We start from the raw sequence: 24,396 nt of genomic DNA, 5'->3' as shown, positions 1-24,396 counted from the left end.
GGCGCTGTTGATCTTCATTATGAGTATTGAAACTTGATCGTAACTAAACGTTTAAAAATGTCATGCACAAGAGTGTTGAAAACATGCCAAAATCTCTCTTTATCTCTCTCCTTCCTACAAATGACGCCTGACCAGCCGGTCAGCCCGGACAACCTACCTCCGGAAAAGCACAGACACCCCTTATCGTCTGCGGTACAGTCTTTTTTGCCGCTGTTCAGCTCCCGGCTCAGCTCGTTCATGCAGCGCTGGTAGTAGTCGTAGTCCTTCAGATACCAGACCGGCGGCCAGCGGTGCTCCCGCAGATAGTCCTGATTGTCCGGGTGGAGCCCCTTCAGGCTGCGCGGCGACAGCCGGCAGATGCTGTTGTAGTTGACGCACAGGTACGACATGCACCATTCCGCGAGCTGGTGTGCATTGTGTAGCTGCAAACGTTGAAAAAGGGACGATTAACGATCAATCCAAATAAAAAATCAATCACACAGCACTACTACCTTCACCGGTTCCAGCAGCCGAAGACAGTGTTCGACCGCTTCGCTCGTTTCGTTCTGGGACATGCGGAGCAGATCCTCGATCACCCGACACTCGACCAAATTTAGCAGCCGGGGCAAACACAGCCGGTTGGCCAGCTCGAGCAGGTTCAGACACTTGTCCGCCGAGATGGGCGGTATTTCGTCGGTGTACAGATAGCTCAGCAGCTTGTGGAAGGTGTACTCGGTCACACCGGGAAGTACGATCTGTACACGGGTTGGGACGATTGAAAGCGAATTGAGGTTAAAATGATGCCAAAAAGGGCATTTTCCGGCTGCCGTCCACACGTACCAAGTTGGCGTGAGCCTCGCGGAAGTCGCCGTTCAGCATCGCCTTCATCACATCACAGCGCGCCACCAGCATGGCCCGATGCGCCTTCATGTGGCCATCGTCCAGCTCGAACGTGATATCGCCAAAAATACCGTTCTGAACACAATATTTCTCCAAGTTTTGCTTCATACACTGCAAAGTGGGAAGTGCAAAATGGAATATTAGTTGATTAGTTTTATTGATATAAATAATAATATTCATGTTTCGTTCAGTACCGTGGAATAGTGTTGAATCGTTTCATCGTTCATGAAGCTCTGATTTGCCTGCGTGTTGGACAGAAGCACCATTAGCTGCGGTAGCTCCAAAAACTCGGCCGCCTGTCGAATTTCCTGTGGAATTAATTACGAAAATAGACCAAAAAGATAGTGTAAATTAGTTAAAACACTTTAGCGAGCAGCTTAAGTCTCAGTACAAAGCTACTAACAAAAAAAACAAGAAACGATCCTTTAAGAAAAAGAAGAATTAGTTAATAAGAAAACAGGAAAGTTCGTAAATTGTAAAAAAAGGCAAAATTTTGTTTTGTTTTTACAAAACAAAAGAAAGAGAAAGAAATTCCATAGCATCGCAAGAATAGAGTAAACGAGAGGATTGTTCAAAAGGTGCTCTAGTAAAAAGTAGTTAAAAAAGGAAACAAGAGCAGCAAAACCACTAGTCATATAAAAGTGATTAATTGTATCAGTATTGTAGTTGTTTTAAGAGCGTAAAACAAACAGAGCTTCATTCAATTTATTCCGCATAGAACAAATTACCAAAAAAAGAAATGAACAAACGAAAAACCAGGGGAAAAAGCTCACTAAAACAAACAAAGTCACAGGCAAACTCAAAACGCATCCTTTGCAGTTAGTAGGAAGGATAATTATTGATACATTTCACATAGTTTTGGATATGCCACAAAACAAAAACGAAAACCGCAAAACATTCACATCGAAACAAAAAACCAAACCCGTCCATAACCAACCATAGGATTAGACTAAAATGAGCATTAAACACATGAAAAGATACAACTTTAGATATACAGGGTTTTCCAAGGGTTCTCCTAGTTGTGGGATACTTCCTTGACTCTAATAGGAAATGAACTTCATAAGTTGGAAATTGGACTCTATGACACACTATTCGGACATGTGGAAATTCCTTTTGGATTACAGTAACCAATCCAACAAGGGTGCTATTCCCATTACATTAAGTTCATTTCACGTAGGAAGGAGTCAATGAAGTGTCCCACAGCTATGAGAACTCCAAGGAAAACAACACAACACAAAAACAAAACAATAAAAACGAAAAAAAAGGAACACTTGCTTTAAACGCAAACCTACATTCTAATTTCTTATCACGTTCTCAAACGCCAACATACATGAAAGGGCATAGAAAGAAGGCAAACAATCCCCCCTTTTTTTGGAAACGCAAACACGCAATTATACTTGTAACACTGTTTTGTATATGTACTTTTTTGAATGAAGGCTTGTGTGTTTTTGTATGTGTTTTGTTCTAACTTTTTACTTTGCATTTACCAGTATCAATCCTATCGACGCAGTCTGCAGTCGTTGTAGACGGCGCACGGGCAAGTGGTTGATATAGCACGTGGGCGAAAACGACAGTGAAGAACGACAGAAGACAGAAAAATATATTGAAGAGAACATAAATTTGTGAGACACCAAAAGGGGTTTCGGTGATTCAAGAGCCGGCAAGGGAAATGGCAAGGAGGAAAGGAATTGAGGAAAAAAAATGACGTTCGAAAGATGATCTTTGCAAAGCGTATTCACATTTCCTACTTTACAAGTTCAACAAATCGTGTTCGCTTTTTACATTATTATTTTGCTTTATGAAGAACAAATGTTTGTATGAAGTACATGAGAGAAACAACATGAGAAAATGAGAGTAAAATATACGCAAATGCTACTATGAATGTTAAAAACACAAGAAAGCAAATGTAACACACAAAAATAGCACAAAAAAGATGAAAAAATAAAGCAACTAATAAAGAAAGAAGGGAGCACAACATAAAACGAACGGAAATTGGGAATGGTATGAACCCTTACACGACATACATGCGACTGTTTTCCACTTATTGAAAGAATAACAACAAAAAAAGCTTTTACATGAGAAATAGGAGCAAATAAGATCAATAAGTAGGATAGAAGATAGATATAAAAAGGAGAGAAAAGAAAGAATGTTTTCTAAGCTTTTGCTGTGTCTTGAAAGAGTAAAGAGTGCACAGAGGAGTGATACATGTGCGGACGTACGGTGCTGTTAAGAGGGTGAGAGAACGAACTATGATCGAAAAACTAGTGATCGTTTGAATTTGTGAAGCAAAACCGTGTGATCGATTGGGGAAAAAAAGATTAGCGTTAGGTGAATAGGGTGAATAAAGATTGCAACATGAGACGCCTTCTCTTCACTTCTCTGCTAAAGTCTACACCACTACTGCAGTGATTGGAAAGAATGTGCACTTTTGGAGGTGTGAAGCTGCGCTGGCGACCACAGCGATCAACGAACCTGCAAATCCAAACAGTCGCGATCGATCGTGCCGGTGTAGATGAACTTCAGGCACTGCTGCATCGCCTGCGGTGTGATCACCTTGCTGATCTGCACGACCGTCTGCGTTTGCGTGTAGCTATGTCGTCCACTATCAATCTAAACGATAAAAAGAGAGTAATACTGTTAGAATTTTTCATATAATGGTGTCCCTACTAGCGCGACCCATACCTGGAATACTCTAATACTTTGAAACACGGGATGATGCAGCTCCCGATAGAGATCTTTCTTCGGTTCCACCGTTGGCAATGCCTGATAGCTGGATCGTCGCTTGAGTTGCTCCCACATGCTGGAAAGGAAGGAGGGCAAGGGTTTAGTAACTGTCCCCGCTGTGCTGTGCTAAATGATAACTAATCACCTACCGGTTGGGAGCCACCTTGTTCTGCTCGAGGCGTATTAGACACTCCGTGTCCTCGTTAAAATCGGCCGTCGTCGATTCGCCAAACGTGGAGCTTACCATGCTAGATTCGCTGCTGCTTCGCGCACCAATGTCACTGATGTCCATCATTAATAGCCTACACAGACAGTGGGCGAGAGAGTGTGCCCGAATCCATCCCGAACAAAGCAAGCATGAAAGAGAAAGGGGGAGGAAAACCGGGCGGGCGCACCGCTTAATAGATTTCGATGTTCGTTTGTGGCACCAACCAGGGCCAACAAGAGAGAAAAAGTGTGTGTGTGGTGTGTGAGCTTTAGTGTGTGTGTGTGTGTGTGTGTGTGTGTGTGTGTTTTTTTAAATTGGAACCGTTTGCTAACCTATGAAATGCATTCGAACTACTAGCTAACATAAATCTATGTACGGAAAAACGGATAGTACCGACAATTAATACTAGATCTGTATAGCACTGGGAATTGAACATGTTAAGCATGTCCTTCGTATGCGTGCCGGTAATGACGGTCACTTCCGGCGGTGGAGGTTTCGGCGGTCGGAATGGGGCCTGCAATTAAAGAGAGAGAGAGAGAGAGAAAAACGATTACAAATAGAGAAATGGAAAATGGTATTTAAAAGATGCAAAACGTCCGACTCCTCCCTAACCTGTAGCAGCGGCCTCTGCACACGCTTCAGGTTGGTCATCCAGAAGCGATGCTCGCGGCGCGCAATCAGTGCCGCCCGGATCGCGTTCTCAAACACCTCGTTCACGCCGAAGTACGTGAACACGCTCGTCTCGTAGTAGGCGACGCCCAGCTCCTTCGCAACGGCGCGCGCCTCGTCCGGCATCACTAGGTCGGATTTGCGCGCCGCCCGCACGAACGGGCTCCGCTCGCCGAAGTAGGACAGATACGTTTCGTCGCGGTACATGTAGCGCAGATCGTTCTTGCACCCGACCAGTATGACGGGCGTGTCCGGGCAGAACTTCCGTATCTCCGGGTACCACATCGCGCGACAGTTGCGCAGCGAGACAGGGTTCGCTATCGAGAAGCACAGCAGCACGACATCCGATCTGCAATGTGAGTGCGAGGGGGAAAATGGGTTCATTCAGTGAGTGATAGTGAACGCGTGGAGGTGAAGGAGCTTCTGTAGGGTACTTACCTGCCGTACGCAAACCGTCGATCTTTGTCGTGATCGCCGAACGTGTCCCAGAGGCGTAGGGACACATTGACACCGTCCACAATTTCCCACGATCGTTCGAGCACCTGTGGAGAAGAAGAGATCACGTACAGAGTTATAGAGAGGTTGTTTCTTTACACCAATTACACCAGTTTCTAAGAAGTGGGGAATAACCCACTACCGGTTCTGTCAGAAATGCGATTGATCGATCAATAATTGCGCGCCGCCTGTTAGCTTCTCGAACTGATCACAACTACAGTCGTATAATCTATGCACGGAATAGTCATAAAAACCAGAATAATGCATCTTAATGCTTCTTCAAGTGGGCTTCACTAGCGCCAGGGCTTACAAGATCCCCCCCAGAGCACAGAGCTGATCTTCGACGATCTTTCTCTAAAGCAATGGAATGCATTTTCCAACTGCGCCATATAGTTTGTTATTTAAAAAGAGGAAAAAAAAAGCAAAGCATTGAACGCAATCGACCACCCATCTGTGCCGAGGCGGAGTTGTGTTGTGGTGGTTCATCTAATGTAAATAAAAACAGGCCCCTTGCCGTATGAATACAAAACGGGATGCTAGTGGGGCGTTCGATCATCAGCCGGCTTTTGCGAACCGGCCTGTGACGATTTGCGTTTTTTGTTTGTTTGTTTGTGAACTCTCCCCCCCATTGCTTCCTCCTCATCCACCCTCTTAGACAGTTTAGTGTGCGGGCAAGTCATGCGAGCGTGACAAATCTTTTGACCCAAAAATACATGCAATGCACAGTACCAACGTTGCTAATTGAGAGGTTTTGCACACTCAGCACGCACAAAGAAAGCGCTTAATATGGTCAGCTATTTGGAAGGTTTCGTGTTGCGTGTTTTGCTGCAGTTTTAGCGTACTAGGTCGCTCTGAAAGAATAAGAACTTTCTTTTTGTTCTTGTATGGCATATAACGGCCCGGTAATGGGACGAACCTTGGATTGGCTATCGGTGGATGGGACAGCTCTCTGTGCTAATTTCTTTTTTAACTAGAACATTCAACTTCTATCTTTCATAACAAACCCTTAAAAGTATAATTTTTTGATATTTTTATCATCAATAGTACAGTAAATCAACATTAAATTACATATGAGGCATGCATACGCGGCTTCATACGACTATTAATTACAGCTGTCAGCGAGCTTGTTTGTCTGCGGAACGCTGATGCCTAGTTGCATGAAGCGCCGATAATTTTAATTACAGTTTTATTTTTCTTTGACCACATAGCTATCCCTATTTCAACAAGTGACAAACGATTATCAAGTCAGTCGGTTGGTTGGTACAACACCGTGTCAAAGTAGTAGTATTAGAAACCCGTTCCTTTCTTTGGTATTGACGCGTTACATCAAGGGGTCGCCAAAGTCAGTATCTTGTTATCATTCTCTGGACCGCACGATCATTAATCGCTTTTAATTCGGAATGATCCATAACAGCGAAATATGAAGAGAACATACTGATGTCTCCAGTTTAGATATAAACCTTCAAAATGGATTTTGTTTTTGGAGTTGAAAGAATCAACAATTAAAAAATTTGAATATTTTCCCAGAAACAGTCAAGATCCTTGTCAGAGTTGACTTTACGGCCAACAGAAATTAAATGTAATAGATTGTAGTTTTAAAGAGACATAAAAGGGTTGAACTGGTTTCACAGTTTTTTTTTTAAGAAATAAATATGAATCTGAATCAGCTTTCAAAGATTATCCCATGAAACCAATGCGTATTGGTATTGAGCGGATTCTAGTCGTTGGTAAGTACTATTCTTATTCACAACATTTTACTAGCAGAGTTGTCCAACCTCTGTGTTAGATCGTGCGCTTGTTATGGCGCCAGGAAGTTGCTGTTGATAGCACGTTCGTAACGGTAGAAGTAAAAAATAACACCCAAGTTCGCGAGTTCAATAAAAGCGTCCAATCTTTTTACACGCTTCTCAAGCTTCCATTTTTCGCGTCAAATACAGCTCCTAAAGAGCGTGCACACTTATTATTTACTCTATAGCCTCTAAAGCTTCAAAAGTAAAGCTTACGCCATCAAATGACACGTACTTCCAGCAGAGTAATGCTTAAAAAACATAAATAAAACATACCCTTAGCACTTTCGAAACGAAAACTCCATCCCGGATACCCAATTTTCCAATCCCTTTCATCCAATTAATTTCTACCGAAGAGTACAATTACTCCTGCCCCTGCTCTTCCTTTCCTCCCATAGCCAAAAGCAATCTCTTTTTGGATCTTATTTCCCTGGGAATGGCTTGACAACATAGCGAAAGCACGCTTCACTATTAATCCCCCTTTGTATATACCCTTCGATCACCGTATCGCTGAGTTTCCAATATCAGAGGTTTAGTGATCTGTGTGTGTGTGTGTGTGTGTGTGTGTGTGTGTGTGTGTGTGTGTGTGTGTGTGTGTGTGTGTGTGTGTGTGTGTGTGTGTGTGTGTGTGTGTGTGTGTGTGTGTGTGTGTGTGTGTATTCGTACCATAACAAAAGCACTACGAAATCAAAGACGACGGAACAGGATAACGTTAAAGGAAATCGTTCAGTTCGACAGCGAGAGGGAGAGAGAAAGAGAGGAGAGAAAGTCGTATCGTTTTACCACTTCCCAAACACTTCCTTCCCCTTTCGCGTTGACTTTGGTGCTACGCTGGTTGATTATTAATAGTGGCTCGTTACTAGGGAAACGAGCTTAGCTGCGCAGATGGTCCACGCTGCATTTTCCATTCATGATGGCTGGTGCAAGAGAGCTCTCCGTTTTCTTTGTTGTTTCTTCAAAACACGTTCGGACGCCATTCCCGGTCCGGGAGTGCAAGTGCAGCCAATGCAGCAACGAAAAGACTCAAAGCGACGGCAAAAAAAGACAACGAAAAAACCTTCTTTTTTTTCGTTAGAGTACAAATCGATGTTGGCACGCTGCTCTTTCCTTCCAGACCCGAGACCGAAACGAAGAACCAACCATGCGCCGGTGCGCTTTAAAACATTGTACGCTCTAATGTTGCCACCACTTTTGCTCCGTAACGACAACTGGCCGTACTTGTTCTTCTGCGCTCTGGCATCATCGGACCAACCCTTCCATCTGCCATCTTCACTGGAGTTGGTGCTGCTTGGGAGCCCCGGGAATCGACCCCCAAGTGGAACAACGAAAAGAATTCAATTCATTGTGTTGTTCGCGCATTCCAGCGGTGCAATCCGATAAGACTGTGTGTGCGCCACATCGGGAACAGGAACCTCCACCGAATAAGGGAAGCCGCACAAGAGTGAAGGTGTGATGATGGAAAACTTTTGCCCCCCTGGAGCAAGTGTGTACGGCATGCACACGGCACTTCGGTACCAAGGAAGGAAACTTCGTGCTTCGTGTGTAGTACAGTCTGCACGGAAATGGGATATTCTAAAAATAAACTTTCCACGGCGAGCAACACCGCCATCACCGCCCTCCGCCCACCGATTGCACTGAGCAGATTGCAAATTTACAGTCGGTGTACTGGAACGAGCTCTTCCGTTCGTGGGTAGAGAGCTGGAGGAGGGGACTCAAGATGGTTCAACAGACGATTCCTTCCAACTACGAACCGTTGGTGAAAATTCACCCCAACACGGGGAACGCAGTCGAAAGGAAATTGAAGAATTAAACATCGTCTTTGTCAGGGTCGTCAAACACATGTTCGAAGTTGGGGGCAATCGGGCTTTGAAAAGCGAATCTGCAATCGAGGTGTAAGGTTGAGTTTACTAAGCAATATTTTTTCCTCTTAGGCATATTTTTCCTTTTGTGACTAGTGCTGTAATAGGGCATTTGGATTGATGCCTTGCAACTTCGGAACATGCCAAAGATTCTGAAAAGTATCATCCCGTAAGAACCTTATTTGCACGGCCACACCAAGTGAAATCTGGAGCGAAATTCATAGGTGAGATATCTGACAGATATAGCTTCAAGTTGAAATATACTTTGATTTGTTGGAGAATATACAACTGGCGCCATAGGTAATCACTCAAAAATAGTACAGTGGAGCGCCGATTATCCGGGCTCGTCGGGACTGGACCTTACCCGGATACTCGAATAACACGGATAATGAGTCAAAAGATATATTAGATTGTTAATTATTGTTTTTTTTATTCCTATAATGTTTTGGTAAACCCTAGCCAGATTTAATGAACTTCGTGTTTTCCAATCAGAAAATTTGAAAAGTGCCATGAATAATAGTGTTTTTTTGTTATGACAATATGCTCCGATGACCGTTATTTCAAATATCCTCCTTAGTACGCAATGTCATCTTTGTATTGAACTATCATTTATCAACAGCACGAATAAACGAACAGCCAGATAAAAGGTACTTAAGAACCTTGTTTTTAAGTTAAAGGTTACATTTAGATACGTTTTTGTATACTGTCTTTGTTGATGCATTGCACATAAACTGATTGTGTTTAATCTATAACATTTCGTAGTTATTTTCATTCGATAAGAACTGGAGAAAACATAATGTCACAAACTTGAAAAAAATAGAACAGTTTTAGGAGTTTAAGGGAGAATTATACTCTCTTGACGGAGCACCACCACTCCTAAAAAATGAAAACAGCAGAATCGATCAAATGTTCTACAAAATTTTCAACAGAAAAGATACTCCAACCACGTGTCGGACAATATTTGAATAAACTTTTACTTCATTTTTTCTTCAGAAAATTTAAAGAATAACAGCATTTTCAGGCTTTACAATGACACTTACTAATACGTAAAGACATTAAAATTTTGCTTAAACCAGCACAAGCGAAATTTCGACTTTGACACCCCTGTCTCATGCACCGTACCGAGCTTAATCGAACACGGAGAACACAAGAGCACCAGCAGCAACACACGCTAAATGCATTTTCCACTACCACATGCCATTAAAGAAGGCTAAGCGCAACGCTTTATCTCCCCCACGGCGGAAAACCATCCCCTTCCCATCCCAAAAAGCCCCCCCCCCCCTCTACTTCCACAATGTTGTTTTGCGAGAGGTATCATAATTTCATTCTCAAAAACCCCTTCCCACTCGGGATGGAGGTTTCCACCCAATCTTCTGAATGGGAATGCGGTTTCCCGGAGCACTGCTCGTCGTCCACTCCACCGACAGTACACACACTTACATCCTTGTAGATCCGGTACTGGTCAATGGCCCAGACGGTTGGCACATGCGTGTTGAGCAGCTGGGACAGCGAGACGTGCTTGTTGCAGGCCCGGGCACAGATCAGCCGCGTCTTGCCGACGGCCGTGTCTCCCACGAGGACACACTTTACCAGCTCCTGGTGTGGCTGTTCGTTGTCCATCCTTCCATACCCGGCGGGGGCGTCGGATGCTGCCCCGGCGTCGGTGCCGGTGTCGTTGGTGGGCGCGTCGTCGTTGGCGTCGTCTTTGCTCCCGCTCGCACACACACAGACACACACAGAGACAAACCGTCACACTTATTGCCGCGACTTATTAGATGTTCTTTTTCCCAACGGTGGTGGTGGTGGGCTGGAGCACCAAATCTGTGAAGCAAACAAAGAAGAGCAAAGAGGAAATTCATAAACAAATATTCTGTTGGATGATGGTGGTGGTGGTTGGTGCCTGCCAGCCCTGCCATCAAAAACACCGACGACCAAAATCGACCAAACTGTGTGGGATGTAGTTTTTGGGTTAGCATTTGCGTTTTTTTTTTTTGCATTTTGGTTGCTTTTGGAACTTTTTGGTGGCTAAAACACCACGCCACCGAGACATTGCAATAGATGTCGTTAGCAGATGTTTTATGAGACGTTTAAACGCTTCAGCTGTAGCCTGAATGGTTGTTGCATGGCAGAAAGGGGAATACACACGTCCCGACGAACAATAAGACGTTGATTTGCACGAGAACTTTCCCAACTTTATGCCATCACAATAAAGTACCCTCAATAGTGACTTCCTTCTTCACCAACTAAACGCGTCCTGCTGCTTGTTCGCAACCAACGTTCCCAAGCGTTCTTCGGTTCAAATAATGTACACATTGTTGATGAGGGCGTCGTCGTGTTGGCACACAAAAAACAAGGCTTTTTTCCAAAGTAAAACAGGTTCCCCGTCTGCAGTGCACTAATTAATATCACATAGTATGCATAGGACGACCTCACCCATAAACACAGCGCGCTGCTGCTACGCGCATTTGCATAATTTTGCGCACGGGAAAATGGTTCCCCTAACGCAATCGCCGACAATGAGGATTTAGTAATTAGTGCATAAGCTCTCGCTCGTGCTACACGCTGCTAAACGCGGATACGGGAGGGGAGAAGAAATAATTTAGAGCATTTATTGGGTAGCAGTAATGGAATACGGTGTTGTGCTCCTTGGTGGGGTTATGTTAAAGGAGGAGGAAAAGCTTGCAGGGTGTAGTAGTAGTAGTACTTGAGTTATAGTTTGCATTAATGATTGCATCCATGCGAACTAGGGACCCTTCGCATCGCCAAGTGCACGTATTTCCCTTTAACCGCGTTGCACGTCACCAAACGGCAAGTCAGCAGTAGAGACCCAGGTACCAGATGGAGGTGGTGTCATCGTCTCATAAAGCTTTGACTCATTGCACCGACTCGACAACACAGAGACCAAGCAACACTCAACAGCTCATCTTAAGCCGGGCGGCATTACACTTTCTTAAATAATAAGCTCTTCAACTTCTACGATACGATGGGATGGAATTTTGTTGCTTCTGTTTTTTTTTTGTACCAAATTCCACTCTGAAGATGGTTCTTCCTCCTAACAACCCCACTCTATATAGGGAAGCGTTGGGTGTGGGTATTGACCGTGCGAGAGACCGCATTTTAAAAATAACGTTTCTAACGCGATTATCTTCCAAATCCGCATTCCGGCGAATGAAATATACCGGACAACAAAAACAAGCCCAACTCGTCGTGCGTCATCGCTGAATCTCCGACGCCACTGAAATGTGAACTGCTCCGGGTGGACGCCAGCCCAACATCGTCGTCTCAGCAACAGGGGAGGGATCACAGTTTTTTGCAACAAACTAAAATTCTACATACGTACGGATACGCTTTGTACCTTTTCTTCCTCTTTGAAACTGGCCCAAACCGACCGGAACCGGTACCGTGTGTGATGGGAGTGATCCCCCGCCAACCTAATAAGCAGTGGTCGGCAAGTTGCGATGGGTTTGGGGTTTTGGGGAAACCGATCCATGCGATTAGATATGCATTTTGAGCAGACACTAAGGACACTGTTTTTCATTTATTTTGCAATTTTACTCCCTTCTCTCATAATCCTTTTGCAATATTAACTCCCTTTTTTTGTGAAATAATCATGCCAACCACTGCCCCCGGAACAAAACTAGCCGCCAACGATCGGGTGAGCGAGCGTGCGCGCGTGCGTTCGCGCTGTGACGTGCACTAGGCAGCAGCAGCAGCAGCATCACCGGTTTTCGGTGGATTTGCTTAACGGAAACTGGTCTCAGCCAGGTGATTCCTGTGTAATTGCTGTCGGCAGCGGCGGCGGCGGTGGCGGCATTCGGCAAAGCGCAAAACATAACTAAACGAGAATGGGGCAAAACAATCGCGCCCAGCCTTATCTAATCATTCGCCGTTGGGCAGTACCTCCTACGGACGTTTTCGTTGAAAAACAAAGAAAACAAAAAGGGTCTTGCAGATTAAGTCCGGCGGGATGCTGCTGCGGGAGAAGGTTTCTTTTTTTCCCGGGGCCCAGAATGATGCATGATGCATGATGAGTGCTAGAAAAGGTGTGCGCGGACATTCGTGCCGCACTGTTTGTCAATTAATGCAACACAAATTAGCAGACGGAATGTATTGAAAAAAGGTGAAAACTGAGGAAGATCTGTGTACAAGGAAATATTCATTACGCTACCGGACTTCCTGGTGTTGAAGATACCTTTTTAATTTCCCAAACTTATTTGGATCGATTGGAAAGCCAACAGTCAATACAGGGTTTTCCAGGCGTTCTCATAGTAGTGGGATACTTCCTTGACTCTTTCTTATGCGAAGTGAACTTCATATGATGGAAATTGGACTCTACGGCACCTTTTTTAGGCAGGTTCTGTGGAAATTCCTATTGGATTCCAATAACCAATCCAACAAGTGTGCTAGAGGTCTATTCCCATTACATTAAGTTCATTTCACGTAGGAAGGAGTCAATAAAGTGTCCCACAGCTATGATAACTCCTGGAAAACCCTGTACATTGGGCAAAACGCTCAATATTATACAAGCTAATGACAAAATATGTTTGGGAAACCATTTTAAATTGAAGTATGGAATCATTTTAAAAGCGTAGTTGATTAATAAAAAAAATTGTTAAAATAATTTAAAATGATTGAGAACCTCTGGCACATTTTAAAATTAAATTGAGAAACTATCCAGACACCCTCAAAAGTAAGTAAGTATCTCAAGCTAGGCGTTTAAATTAAACAAACCCTATACTTATGCACCACAACAAAGGTTCCCGGAACTTCCAGCCATCTATTCATTAACCTTTTTTTGTATTTTTTGTCTGTTTTTAATTCCAAACACATAATTCAGCAGTGACAAAAAGCGAAACGTGACCCACCGCACGTAACACGCTTGCGTACGTACGTGCGACCAATCGTGGCCGGAAATGCAATCCAGCATGCCATTTTTCGCCGATGATGAAGCTTGCATGACACAACCAAACTTCCCCGAGACAGGCAGCGGACTGCTTATTAGCGGTGTCATCCCATCATCTCTTGCTGTGTCTGGGATTTTCAAACCCATATCTACTTCCATTTCTAATCAAACACTAAAATATCAATTAATCAAACTCAACCCCCGGGGTTGTGGTGTTTGATTGCATAGGCGCGTCTTTAGATGATAGCGAAACTTATCGTAAAAAAAAGAAGAATCGCGAACAGACAACTCATGCTCAATGCCCACTTACAGTTACAGCTACTGTTGCTAATGGACCACACACCACACCAACTAGGCACTAGGGAGGACAGTTCGGATGATCGAACGTGTAGTACGTGTAGTACCATGTGCTGCGACATGTGCTGCTGTGTACGTACCCGTCGTGATGCACCGCCTATCACGCGGTTGTCAACTTGCCTTTGGCGTGCGAACTGCCGAGCGCTTCGTCATTAGCAAATGTCAACAATAATAAAACTTCGCCCAGAAGAGAAGTCGCCCTCCCTCTCGTCCGTTCTCTAAATCATACAATCTCGGGCGTATGATAATGCTGATTATCATACAAACAGAAGCTAGGTGGAACGAGCGCTCTTCCCTTCCTTAAGGGAAGCGAATAAAACAGTCGACCTGTCGTGTCGAGCTGTCTCATTCGTTCTGCTGCTTCTACCCGCGATCTTGTAATATTTGCTCACATAAACAATCTCTCACCCTCGCTCGCTTAGGGGTGTTCCACCCTCTCTTCACAATCCAAGTTGGCTGCGACGCTATTCCCGCAATCAGACTGTTGTTGTCGTCGTCTTCGTTTCAACGCGATTTCACACTTTCCCTCTGCTGGAAGTGTGCGTGTCTTTGAGCAAAAAAGTGTCTTATCAACCACTACGGCACACATACACGCTAAAAAGCACAGTCCCACCACCAGCTGATCGGATGCAATCTTCCGATGACTGCTCTAATCAACAAACACTGGGCACACACAGACGCAGCGAAGGCAAGAAGTGACCACAACAAAGCAGCAAAAAACATCATCCAAATGGTGCACCAATGTAAACACGAAGGAGCTACAATGAAGAAAAAAACGGAAGCATCCTCCTGGAAGAAAGCCGCAACAGAGCGGTACAGTTAGCGGCGAATTACGGTGAGTTAAGAAAGCATTAAGTGGTCCGAGAAGCAAAGCGAGGATCAAAAGGGCAGACCCATTCACTTGGGCGGGGAATGCAAAAGACCAAACAAAAGCAATGCGATGCGGCAGTACGCAGAGCAGAAAGCAAGCAAGATGCATCCAAAGTGGGTTAATGGTGATTCCCCCGTTGGAAGAAATTGACTGTGTGTGCGAGCGGCCGATTGCCTTAATCGAGGGCCTGTGCGTTGCAATAATCATTGCCGCACCGTGGGGTGGTTGCTGCTGCAATATCACTTGGTTTATTGGAATTAAAACACCATTGCCTATGCAGTTTTGTTTACCATGACCTAAACCACACACTGCACTGAACGTTGGACTTTCAGCGGGTCCCGCCGTAGACAAAAGCGTCATACAGTCATCGTTTCTACGAACTGCTGAAGAGTCCACTACACGGTAGGTCACGCACTTGACGGTGAGGACCACACTAAGCAATGCTCATTAGCTAATTGCTTGTTAGAAACTTTGTGTGGCTCCTGTAGCGTCGCTAACACACAGCATCCGTACTATTTGCGACCCCCAGAGCACGATAACAGTTTACAATGGGTAGGACTACGACGTGTCCTGCCTAACCTAAGACGTGAGTAATGGTGCTGAATTTCTCTAACGACGCCATTGCACAGATAACGAAGGTTGAATACGGCGCACCACCATGTGCTGTTGTGTGTTTATCGTGATGCAGATGACGTGAGTGTAGACACGAAGTGAAGAGGCGTAACTTCTAGGAAGATATTAAAACCGTTGAAATGATATGTTCCAAGGAAGAGGGAGACTGTAACTTGAACTAAAACATTAAAATAGATACTCTCACAATTCAATGAGAACTCTTGGAGTTCCAGAAATGGATAAGAATTATCTGCAGGAATGGTTCATAACAGAATGTTGACGAAAGACCAATAGAAACTAACGCGTTCTGGAGGCCACAGAGTACTTCGAAGTGAGACGCAGAAACTCTCAATTCTACTTGTTGGTGGATCTGGCACATCGTTCAATCTATTCACAGGATGTACAAAACACTCCATAACGTAAGATTAGGCATAAAACCCCTCTTTTAGCTAAGATTAGACGATTTGATGGGATTTCGCCAATCTTTGATTACAATATCAGCCTGAGATCACAACAAAAAGCGCCTTCCAAAGGTTAAGATACACATTTGGCTATATCATATGGAAGAAGTTAAACAAACTGATGCTTTTTTTTCACTTTCGTAAAGCCGAGACAGTATTATTAAATAATTAAATCTATTAGATCAAGGATAGCCGGTCTCGTAGTACAGTCGTCAACTCGTACGACTTAACAACATGCCCGTCATGGGTTCAATCCCCAAATAGACCGCGCCGCCATACGTGGGACTGACTATCCTGCTATGGGGGGGAATCAATTAGTCACTGAAAGCCAAGCCCACAAGTGGGTACAGGCAGGCCTTGACCGACATGAGCTGTTGAGCCAAAGAAGAAGAAGAAGAATTAGATCAAGGAATTAATAGATTGAATTTCTTAGTCTTAGAAAAACAAATCAAAAACGTCGAAGGCTTTGACAGGTGTTGCGAATCAAATTCGGTAGTGCGAACGAACCTACAAGGATGTGCTCATGCAGTTAATGTTCTAAGTAGGTATAAAGGCCGGGCTACATTGATCGTACTCCCAAGTGTAATTTCGATTTTCACTAGCGCATCTGGCGGCGGCTGATGGAAGCTTTTTTTGGTCGTCGAGGGAATGGTCGTGCCGGATCTCAAATTTAAGTAGTTTTTCCATCGTTTTTTGCCATGAAAATCGATGCAATGCTTATAGGACATGTGCATCTACCTTTTACAAAACTTTTCTTGTCCAAATTAGGTTAAAAACATGGAAAAATTACATATTTTCTAAAACGGCTCCAAATTGTTTGGAAAAATGCTTCGGTCAGCCGCCGCCAGGTGCGCTAGTGAAAATTAAAATTACACCAGAGAGTACGATCAATGTAGCCCGGCCTTAAGATCGTTAAAAACTGCTCTTCAAGATCCATATGAAACAACTCTATGAGGAAGAGACACTTCCTTGGCAGATCTATACTCAATTCTACCCGCAAACAAAGAACGCTCCTCCATACGCATTCCATCAGCAGTTCCAACTGTTCCATCCGACCAGATCCCCCCTCCACACCGATATTTGCCAGCAATTTCTAACTGTATCAAACGCAAACGGCTCGCGACAGATCACAGTGAACGAACCATTCACACACGAACACACAAACACACATCCGCGCTTCCAATCAATATCAGCTGCCCCGGTACCACAATATCACGCGGATCTCTTTGTCGGCGACCATCTGCGACGCAGATCTCCGCGCTGCGCACACACAATCACCGCACCACCATACGACGATCGCGCGTACGATAGTAAGTCGCCGTGAGTGCGAGAGGAGCAGCGCGCCGTTCGCTGTTGTGTCGTAAATTCCGGCCGCGGCTTTATGAACCGTTGGGGACGATTCGAACCATACGGTGGGGCGACACACCCATATACGCATTGCAATCGCTGCAGCCAGTCTCCACGGGACGGCATATTTTCAGCACCCCGGGCCCGGCCTGTCATCAATCGCGAGGAGATCACTCTTTAATGGGTTGCGCGGGTGGGAGATACTGGAGCCGGGTTGTTCATCGTTAGAATTCGCTTCCGCGATTAGTTTGGAGGCCACAGCATATGTGGATGAGGCAACGTTGGTTCGGCTTTCTTTGTGTGGCGCTGTTGTCGTTCCACCAAACCACAAAAGTGTAGCTTCCTGACAAACCCTTTTTTGTTCGAAGAAGATTTTCTCCTGATGCTACTGATGGTTTTGAGTTGTTTTTTGTGGGAATGCACAAACAACGGCGCAATAAGCACGGGCCTTCAAAAATCCGCTGCAAACGTGCCTTTGTCCGCAACCGAACGCGGCTGCTTTACATAAACATGAAAATAAATACATCGGACACCGATCACACGCCCCATTTGTGGTTATGTTAATTTTCGGCAGGTTTTGCAAACAACCATCCAAGATCAACCACACAGGTTCAGGCCAAACGGCGATCGTATCATGCGACTGAACCCGCGATCTGGCTGACCGGTGGCGCGTGCAAACACATTCCGCACCGTTATTTGCCGGTGGTGAGAGGTTTAGGAAAAACAGGAAATCTTAACGGCAAGATAAACAAATCTATCAGCGGAGTACATGTCCGAATTTTGGGGCGGCACGTGTAGGCATGCGAGTGCGCGCGTGGACAATTTATAACACCGGAGCGGAGTTTGTGGTGTGTCCTTGAGCAAAGCGATCCTAAAACTCTGATTAGAGGTGATGATAAAGGCATCCGATGGTATATAAACAACATGCAATCAAAATATTGTTGTCCTGTTGGTATCATAGTGTGACCTTCGTTTTAAATCCCCTGTGGGAAGAATACAACTTCCTGACACTGAATTCCAGCATGTCTCAGGAAGCACCGGAACGCAAAGGGGCCGTACTCATCACCTCCAGCAAAAAATAGCATTCGAAACTCGAAAGCCCAGAATGACTCCAGACGCGGAAGTCATCACGATCCGTTCCAGATCGGGTACTCACAGACGGGCGGGAACCGGTTTCATTTGCTGGACCATGATCTTGGTTGCTTGGGGGCAGAGATCGCGAGATCGTCATCAAGTTTGTCGGCATGTTTCACCATCCCAAAAAAAAAACATCAAACTCACAAGATCTTACCCGACACACATGCTGCTACACCCCGAAGCGATCAGACCTTGATCGTGAACTACTTGTTCGCACCGGGTGACGCACGCATGATGCGTATTAGTTAGTGTGAAACAAGTGAGTCCAAATCGGCAATGACTTTGCAAACGTGTTTGGGGCGAAGTTGCCGCGTAATTCGCATCAGCTCATCTTCTTACGTACAAATCTGATGGTAGCAGATTTATTTTTAGAACATCGTTCCCAAAAGTGGTTTGTTTGTCCAGCCGCTTTAATTCACACCGACAGTCACCATCATCACCATACTTTCCAGAGTTTGGGACGATCAGATTTGAGATCGTTAGTGTCTTGATCGCACCACACAATGGCAAAGTGGCGTCAGACACGGCACGCTCACCCGGCTCACTCTCAAACTCCGCCATGGGAAGGCACTAGCCAAATAGTGCTAGTAGCAAGGGCACACCACTCTTTTAATCTCCCATAAATCATAAGGCCCTATGGCGCGCCTGTCAAGCTATCTCTCTCGCCGGTAGGTCCGCGTATGCACACACGATCTCTGGATGGATTTAAATTCTTGCCTCCGTGTGTCGCTCCTCCTGTCTGCTCTGGACGCGGTGTTCGTGTCCAACCGCCGTAACCAAAATGATGCGCCATTCGTGCCGGGTAGAATGGATGGTACTGATGATGCTGTGTTGATTTCGACCCCCGGTCGTTGGTTGGAAGCGGCCAACCGGCCAACAGTTGGGGAGGCACTCACTCGTTCGGACGACGCGGAAAAGGTGAGAGACATTCAGTTTTAACACCTTTTATTGCTCAATTACGGTGAGAACGTGAGCACGGTAAACAGGGTGAGGATACTTAACCTGATTTACACCATGGAGTACCTAGTGTTCGCGAGTTCACTTTCTACAAGATGTGGGTGCAACATGATGTGGGAACAGTCCCACACTCAACGGCAGCATGTACAGGAAGCTTTTATGCATCATAATAGGCAACAAAAATTGATAGCACAAATATTGAACTGTTTAATTAGTTTGCTTACTTCTGTAGAATTTTCAGCAAAAGCATTCTTGGGGCACCGCTCCCGCAGAACAGTATGCTTCATTAGCAAGCTAAACCGTGCACATCGAACTCGTGATGAAACTCCCAAAAGAAACTAACCCTGTTCCCTTCAGGCTGTCCTGTTAAAAAAACAAACTTTTTTAGACTATTGATTTTCGCACTATTGATCTTGGCAATTGACACATCTTTGTCACGACGTCTGCACACTGCCGCTCGATGATATTCTAATCGACTTCCAATCATTCGCACAACCGTTCACGCTTTTATCATATGTTTTGTAAACTTTCAATGCTAAAAGGGAAGCTTTGTTGAGCAACACATTAAAATAGGAAGAAGTAGAGGCGAGTCTTTCATTTTGCGAAAAATTTCCACTTTCCAGACACGGAAGATGATCTCCACATTGTAACAGGGCAGACACACAGATGAGCAGCATTTAGTATCAATCTGTTTGTGGGGACATTCAATTAATATCAATTACTAAGAACCAGAGCTTCGAATCTCGGCTCATGGAAAGGTGGATGATGCAACTAGGAACTCTTCACATTTCACAACCGTGTTATCACAATAAGTATCTGCTTTTAGAGCACAAAAGTAGAAAAGCATAGGAATTATCACTTCCAGGAATAGATCTGTTTTGCAGACAGCGCTCCAAAAGAGTAATTTGTGTGCCTAAAATTATCACAACATTTTTCCCCATCCTCTCTGCCACACAGGAACGTCAGCTCCAGCAGGACACATCAACCACCCAACGCCGAACTACCTATCACAGCCTACCGACCCCGTGTAGCTTAATTAAATTATCCTTCCATTGCCGACAAAAACTCGGTATATCTTTACGAAGAGTTCCAGCGCTCCGGGGGTTCTACTATCTACCTCTTTCATGTCCGTACCAATCGCACATCACTCAACAAACCGTACCAAACAGTCGGTCGCAAACACGGCCCCTATCATCTTCTCCACATCCTGCTGGCTCTCTGCTGGCTGCTCCTTCTCCAGGCCAGCCCCAAATTCCCAACCGACAAACGTTCAATTGCAGCTGATGTGCGCTTCTCCACGCCCTGGCAACGTGTGCGAAGAAGCTTAGCAGTTGTGTATGCATCAGTCGTGCATGAATGCACTATTATTTCCGACATACGACCAGCACGGTGGTGCTCCAGCCCTCCGCCAGTCCCGTCCCATAACCCTGCCCCCTTCATCAAAAACCCGTTGTTCAATTATTGGTGATTATCAAGATTAATGCTATTTTTAGCCAAACCGTTGGGACGGGTTGGCGGAACCACCCATCCCAAACGTGCCCCCATCCCGACATCCATTTAGCATGCCCATAGCCGCTGCAGGTTTGAAGCACGACGAGACGACGATCGATCGGGTCGGCTAGCTCCCGAGCATCCAGACGACCGAGCAAGAGCGAGTCTGGTGGTCTGGAAATCGAAATGTCTCGGCAAGCGTGTTTTACCACGACTCAGACAAGCAGCATCTTGTAGAAGGGAGGTTGTCGAGCCGAGTTTCGGAATGCTTTATGCACTGTTATGCCAAAAAAAAGGAAGGATGCTTATGATCTCGCCCTTGTCCTTGGCCGCTGTGTTGCGGTGTGTGAATGCATTATTATTCATTTAAAATAAAACTATGTTCAAACCAGCTCAGCAGCACCAAACCAAACACACAAGTACCCGCAAAAGCAGTTTGGCAAACGGGACCGAGCCAATAATGTTTATCCGAGAACGCTAATGTACAATGAGAGTGCTTCGGGTGGTTCGGGACAAGCAGGGCCATAAAGGATCGGGAAATAAAAGCAATGATTTAAGTACGACCCTAACGAAGTTGGGCGACACAAAAGCGGCAAAAGCAATAATCTTATTGCTGCCAATGCTCTAACGTGCCTGACGCGCAATCAATCACGGGCATTAGTCACGTACATAAAAGGGAACAAAATAGAACTACAACTTTAATTGGAAATACAATAAACATAAAGTGGATAATATTCGCCATAAAACATAGGAAAGATTTGATTATTTAAAAAAGCTCAAGATTTGCTCTTCTAAACGGACAATACATCGGAGATACCAATGCCAAGAAAGAAGCACACTTACTTGATCCTTTCTGGAGATAGTCTTCTACAAAACATTGAAAATTTTACGTCACCAAGCCAAACGATAAACGGACTAAAGGCACTAAAGTTAAACTACACGAACGATGATAAAAGCGTGAGTGTGTGTGTTAGTTTCTCTAGTGTCTTTCCCCTGTTAATCTTGGCATATCCTCAGTGTAACCCCGCAGCTTAACCCGGCCAGCAACTAGCCTCGAGGAGGCTATGTACACAACGAACAGGCCCCAAAGCCTGCTTCCAGTTGCCGGGGGACGGCAGCAGGCGGCCAGAACAATGTGTTAACGCTTAAACCGTAACGCTGACGATACAGGCAAATGTCATGTGTTGACATTTCTTGCACGAGAGATATGTGTGTGAACGTGATAAAATAGTTTTTTTTTTCTAAATTGGACCTGGCCCATGCTGGACAAGATGAATCAATTTCGGTAAGCGGTAGAGGTAAAATGTCAAAAAGCAAATTACAAAAGAATGTCAAAGTAGTTTAAAAGTTAGTGTCAAATGTTTTACTAACAAACCAATATAGTGTAAAAGGGTACATGTAAGTGAAATTTGAAGAATAGAAAGTAATACAAAAATATAAGAAATAAATAGAACAAAACATACACCAAAACAAAAATCTATAAAACAAGAAGAGTATGACAATAGAGATTAACATACCAACGGAACGAACTGATCTCACACCACTAGAACTGGCTAGCTTTAATGTATGTTGATTCATGATTCATTACCATACACCATTTTTTCATCTCCATTAATGACTTTAATGTTTTTACACCTTCTTCATCTTTTTATTCTTGCCATTCCCTAGTTCGATGTCAAAGCCCGCTTCATGGGGTAGTAGCCCCATAGGGCACAACACTATCCAGCTGCAGTAGCGGTGGCCAAACAATAACACACGAATGACATTAGTATTCATTAAATTACTCTCATGATTCATGATTCGAGCAGTCCAGCAGACTGTGGCGTTCCATTTGTTTCACTTTTCCAGCTCGACTGTGGGGCCCCGCGGCTGTGTGTTTTTTTGTGTTGCACTTTATCATTCCAAATGCGCCTCCATTAATGTGTGTGTGTGTGTGTTTATGTAGAAGTAAAAAGACAACATCCTAACAAAGAAACGCGCGCGATTGTTGACAGTGATATTAATTGCATTTCTTCACCACTGTCATTGGATTCGGATTTCGGAGGTGACTGGCCTAAGGGGTCGTCGGGTCGTCATCATCGCTGCAGTTCGCTAGGGCGATATGCACGATCATCACCATTAAAATCGTTCCAATTTCTTGCTTTTTGCTTTCCATTTCCAATGCTGTTTTACCGCTCCTCGACGCATAGCAAAATTGCCTCTAATTCTTGTTGGCGCCGCCATGTGTCGCACGCTACCGTGGCCGTCGGAATGGATTTTCCCAGCAGAGTTTTAAACTACAACTGTTCCTTTTTTTTGTTTCCATTGCATTGGAATCGCACTGCAATGGTCGGCAGGCACCGACACACATACACACACTTAACCAAGCGTCCAAGAGCGGGGTTGGACAAGGAAACGTGTTGCGGGGGGCCCTAGAAAAGGATTAGTACCCGGTAATTTACATCTACGCGGACTCGCGCGCTTCCGTCACCTGTCAGGAAAAACGCGAACGCGAAACTCAGTTGGGACTCGCTCACGCTCTCTTTCACTCTGTTGTCACCCGGAGGGAAGGGGGCGGGCATGCTACTTGTGCTCTTTTCATTATTGCTTTCCACTTTTAAATGGACGGGAATGCAAAGACAGGCCCAGGGCACAGGGAGGAAGGGTATGGAAGAAGATGGAAAAGTGCTTCGTGCTTGACATGGAAAGCTAATCGCTTTTATGGTGTTGTTTACCGGACTCCGGGTATTAGTAGCCGGGTGTGTTGGAAACAGTTCAATTTTTGCAGCGTGCTGTGTGCAGCCGGAAAGGAAAACACCATACGATGACACTGTTGTGTGGCGTTCGTGACGTTGTGGCTTACGGTGAGTGTGTTATTGTCTCGGGTGGGAATTTCGATTTGTTGCTGTGCAATTAAAGGGTGTATTTGCTTCGTATTTGGGAAGTTGGGCCTATTTCTAGCTTAATGAAGTTCAAAGTAATCGTTGAACCTTAAGGCCTCAAGAATTAATCTAACATTTATTGGCCCCTTTTCACTTTACGATATCTAAACTTTCCACTTAGAAGAAGGGTAGAATTCTACCAGCAAATCATACTTACAACGAAGGCTGGATGCGAGGCTCATTACAGGTGGTAATATTTAACATTTAAAATGAAAATAGCCATACATTCTATTAAACCCCCAGCTCAAACTACGATTCTTAGAGGGTTCTTTGATCACTGAAGCTGGAAAACTTACATTTGAATCTTCAAAATTAGCTCCATCCAAGATATTGGATTTCGGAAGCTTGTGAGCAAAAAATAATGCATCTAAATCTTATTTAGACCTATCTAGGTTTTAACTAATGATGTGCTCTCTGAAGCACACCTATGACTCCGATCCGACTCTGGCTAGTCTGATTCTGACTACGGCAAAATCGGAACCAGTAGTTCCGCCCGCAGTCGGTGTACCCGGAGTCGGAGTGGCCTGGAGTCAGCCGAAGTTGGCCAGAGTCACCTGGAGTCGGCCGGAGTTGTACGGAGTCGACTGGAGTCGGAGCACGAGCCGTCTCTGGCTGACTTCAGACTACTCCGGCCGATTTCGGACTATTCCAGCCAACTCCAGACGACTCCGACTCTGGCCAATTCCAAACAACTCCGGCCGACTCCAGACGACTCCGA

General features: G+C 44.9%; 2 protein-coding genes across 5 annotated transcripts in view; both read right to left on the bottom strand.

The window, feature by feature from the left end:
• Positions 1–24,396, bottom strand: part of LOC120953004 (uncharacterized) — a 218,831-nt gene that overhangs the window by 53,491 nt on the left and 140,944 nt on the right. The gene's annotated exons all lie outside the window — the stretch shown is intronic.
• Positions 1–24,396, bottom strand: part of LOC120948312 (rho-related BTB domain-containing protein 2) — a 36,965-nt gene that overhangs the window by 1,814 nt on the left and 10,755 nt on the right. For 2 of the 4 annotated variants that reach the window (XM_040364512.2, XM_040364511.2), the window contains exons 2-13: positions 10,062–10,442; positions 4,919–5,022; positions 4,424–4,829; positions 4,144–4,325; positions 3,753–3,905; positions 3,562–3,679; positions 3,352–3,489; positions 2,367–2,390; positions 1,074–1,187; positions 820–990; positions 492–734; positions 158–422 (exon numbers count right to left, since the gene is read on the bottom strand). In XM_040364512.2, coding sequence (XP_040220446.2) covers positions 158–422; positions 492–734; positions 820–990; positions 1,074–1,187; positions 2,367–2,390; positions 3,352–3,489; positions 3,562–3,679; positions 3,753–3,905; positions 4,144–4,325; positions 4,424–4,829; positions 4,919–5,022; positions 10,062–10,241 — 2,098 coding nt within the window. In that variant the 5' untranslated portion in view covers positions 10,242–10,442. The remainder of the gene's footprint in view (positions 1–157; positions 423–491; positions 735–819; positions 991–1,073; positions 1,188–2,366; positions 2,391–3,351; positions 3,490–3,561; positions 3,680–3,752; positions 3,906–4,143; positions 4,326–4,423; positions 4,830–4,918; positions 5,023–10,061; positions 10,443–24,396) is intronic. The other 2 variants (XM_040364515.2, XM_040364514.2) reach the window with 1 other exon arrangement.

The sequence above is a fragment of the Anopheles coluzzii genome, chromosome 2 (genome assembly GCF_943734685.1).
Source record: "Anopheles coluzzii chromosome 2, AcolN3, whole genome shotgun sequence".
NCBI lineage: Eukaryota > Metazoa > Arthropoda > Insecta > Diptera > Culicidae > Anopheles > Anopheles coluzzii.
The sequence above is the reverse complement of the archived record's forward strand: the minus strand, read 5'-3'. Positions and strand labels throughout refer to the sequence as shown.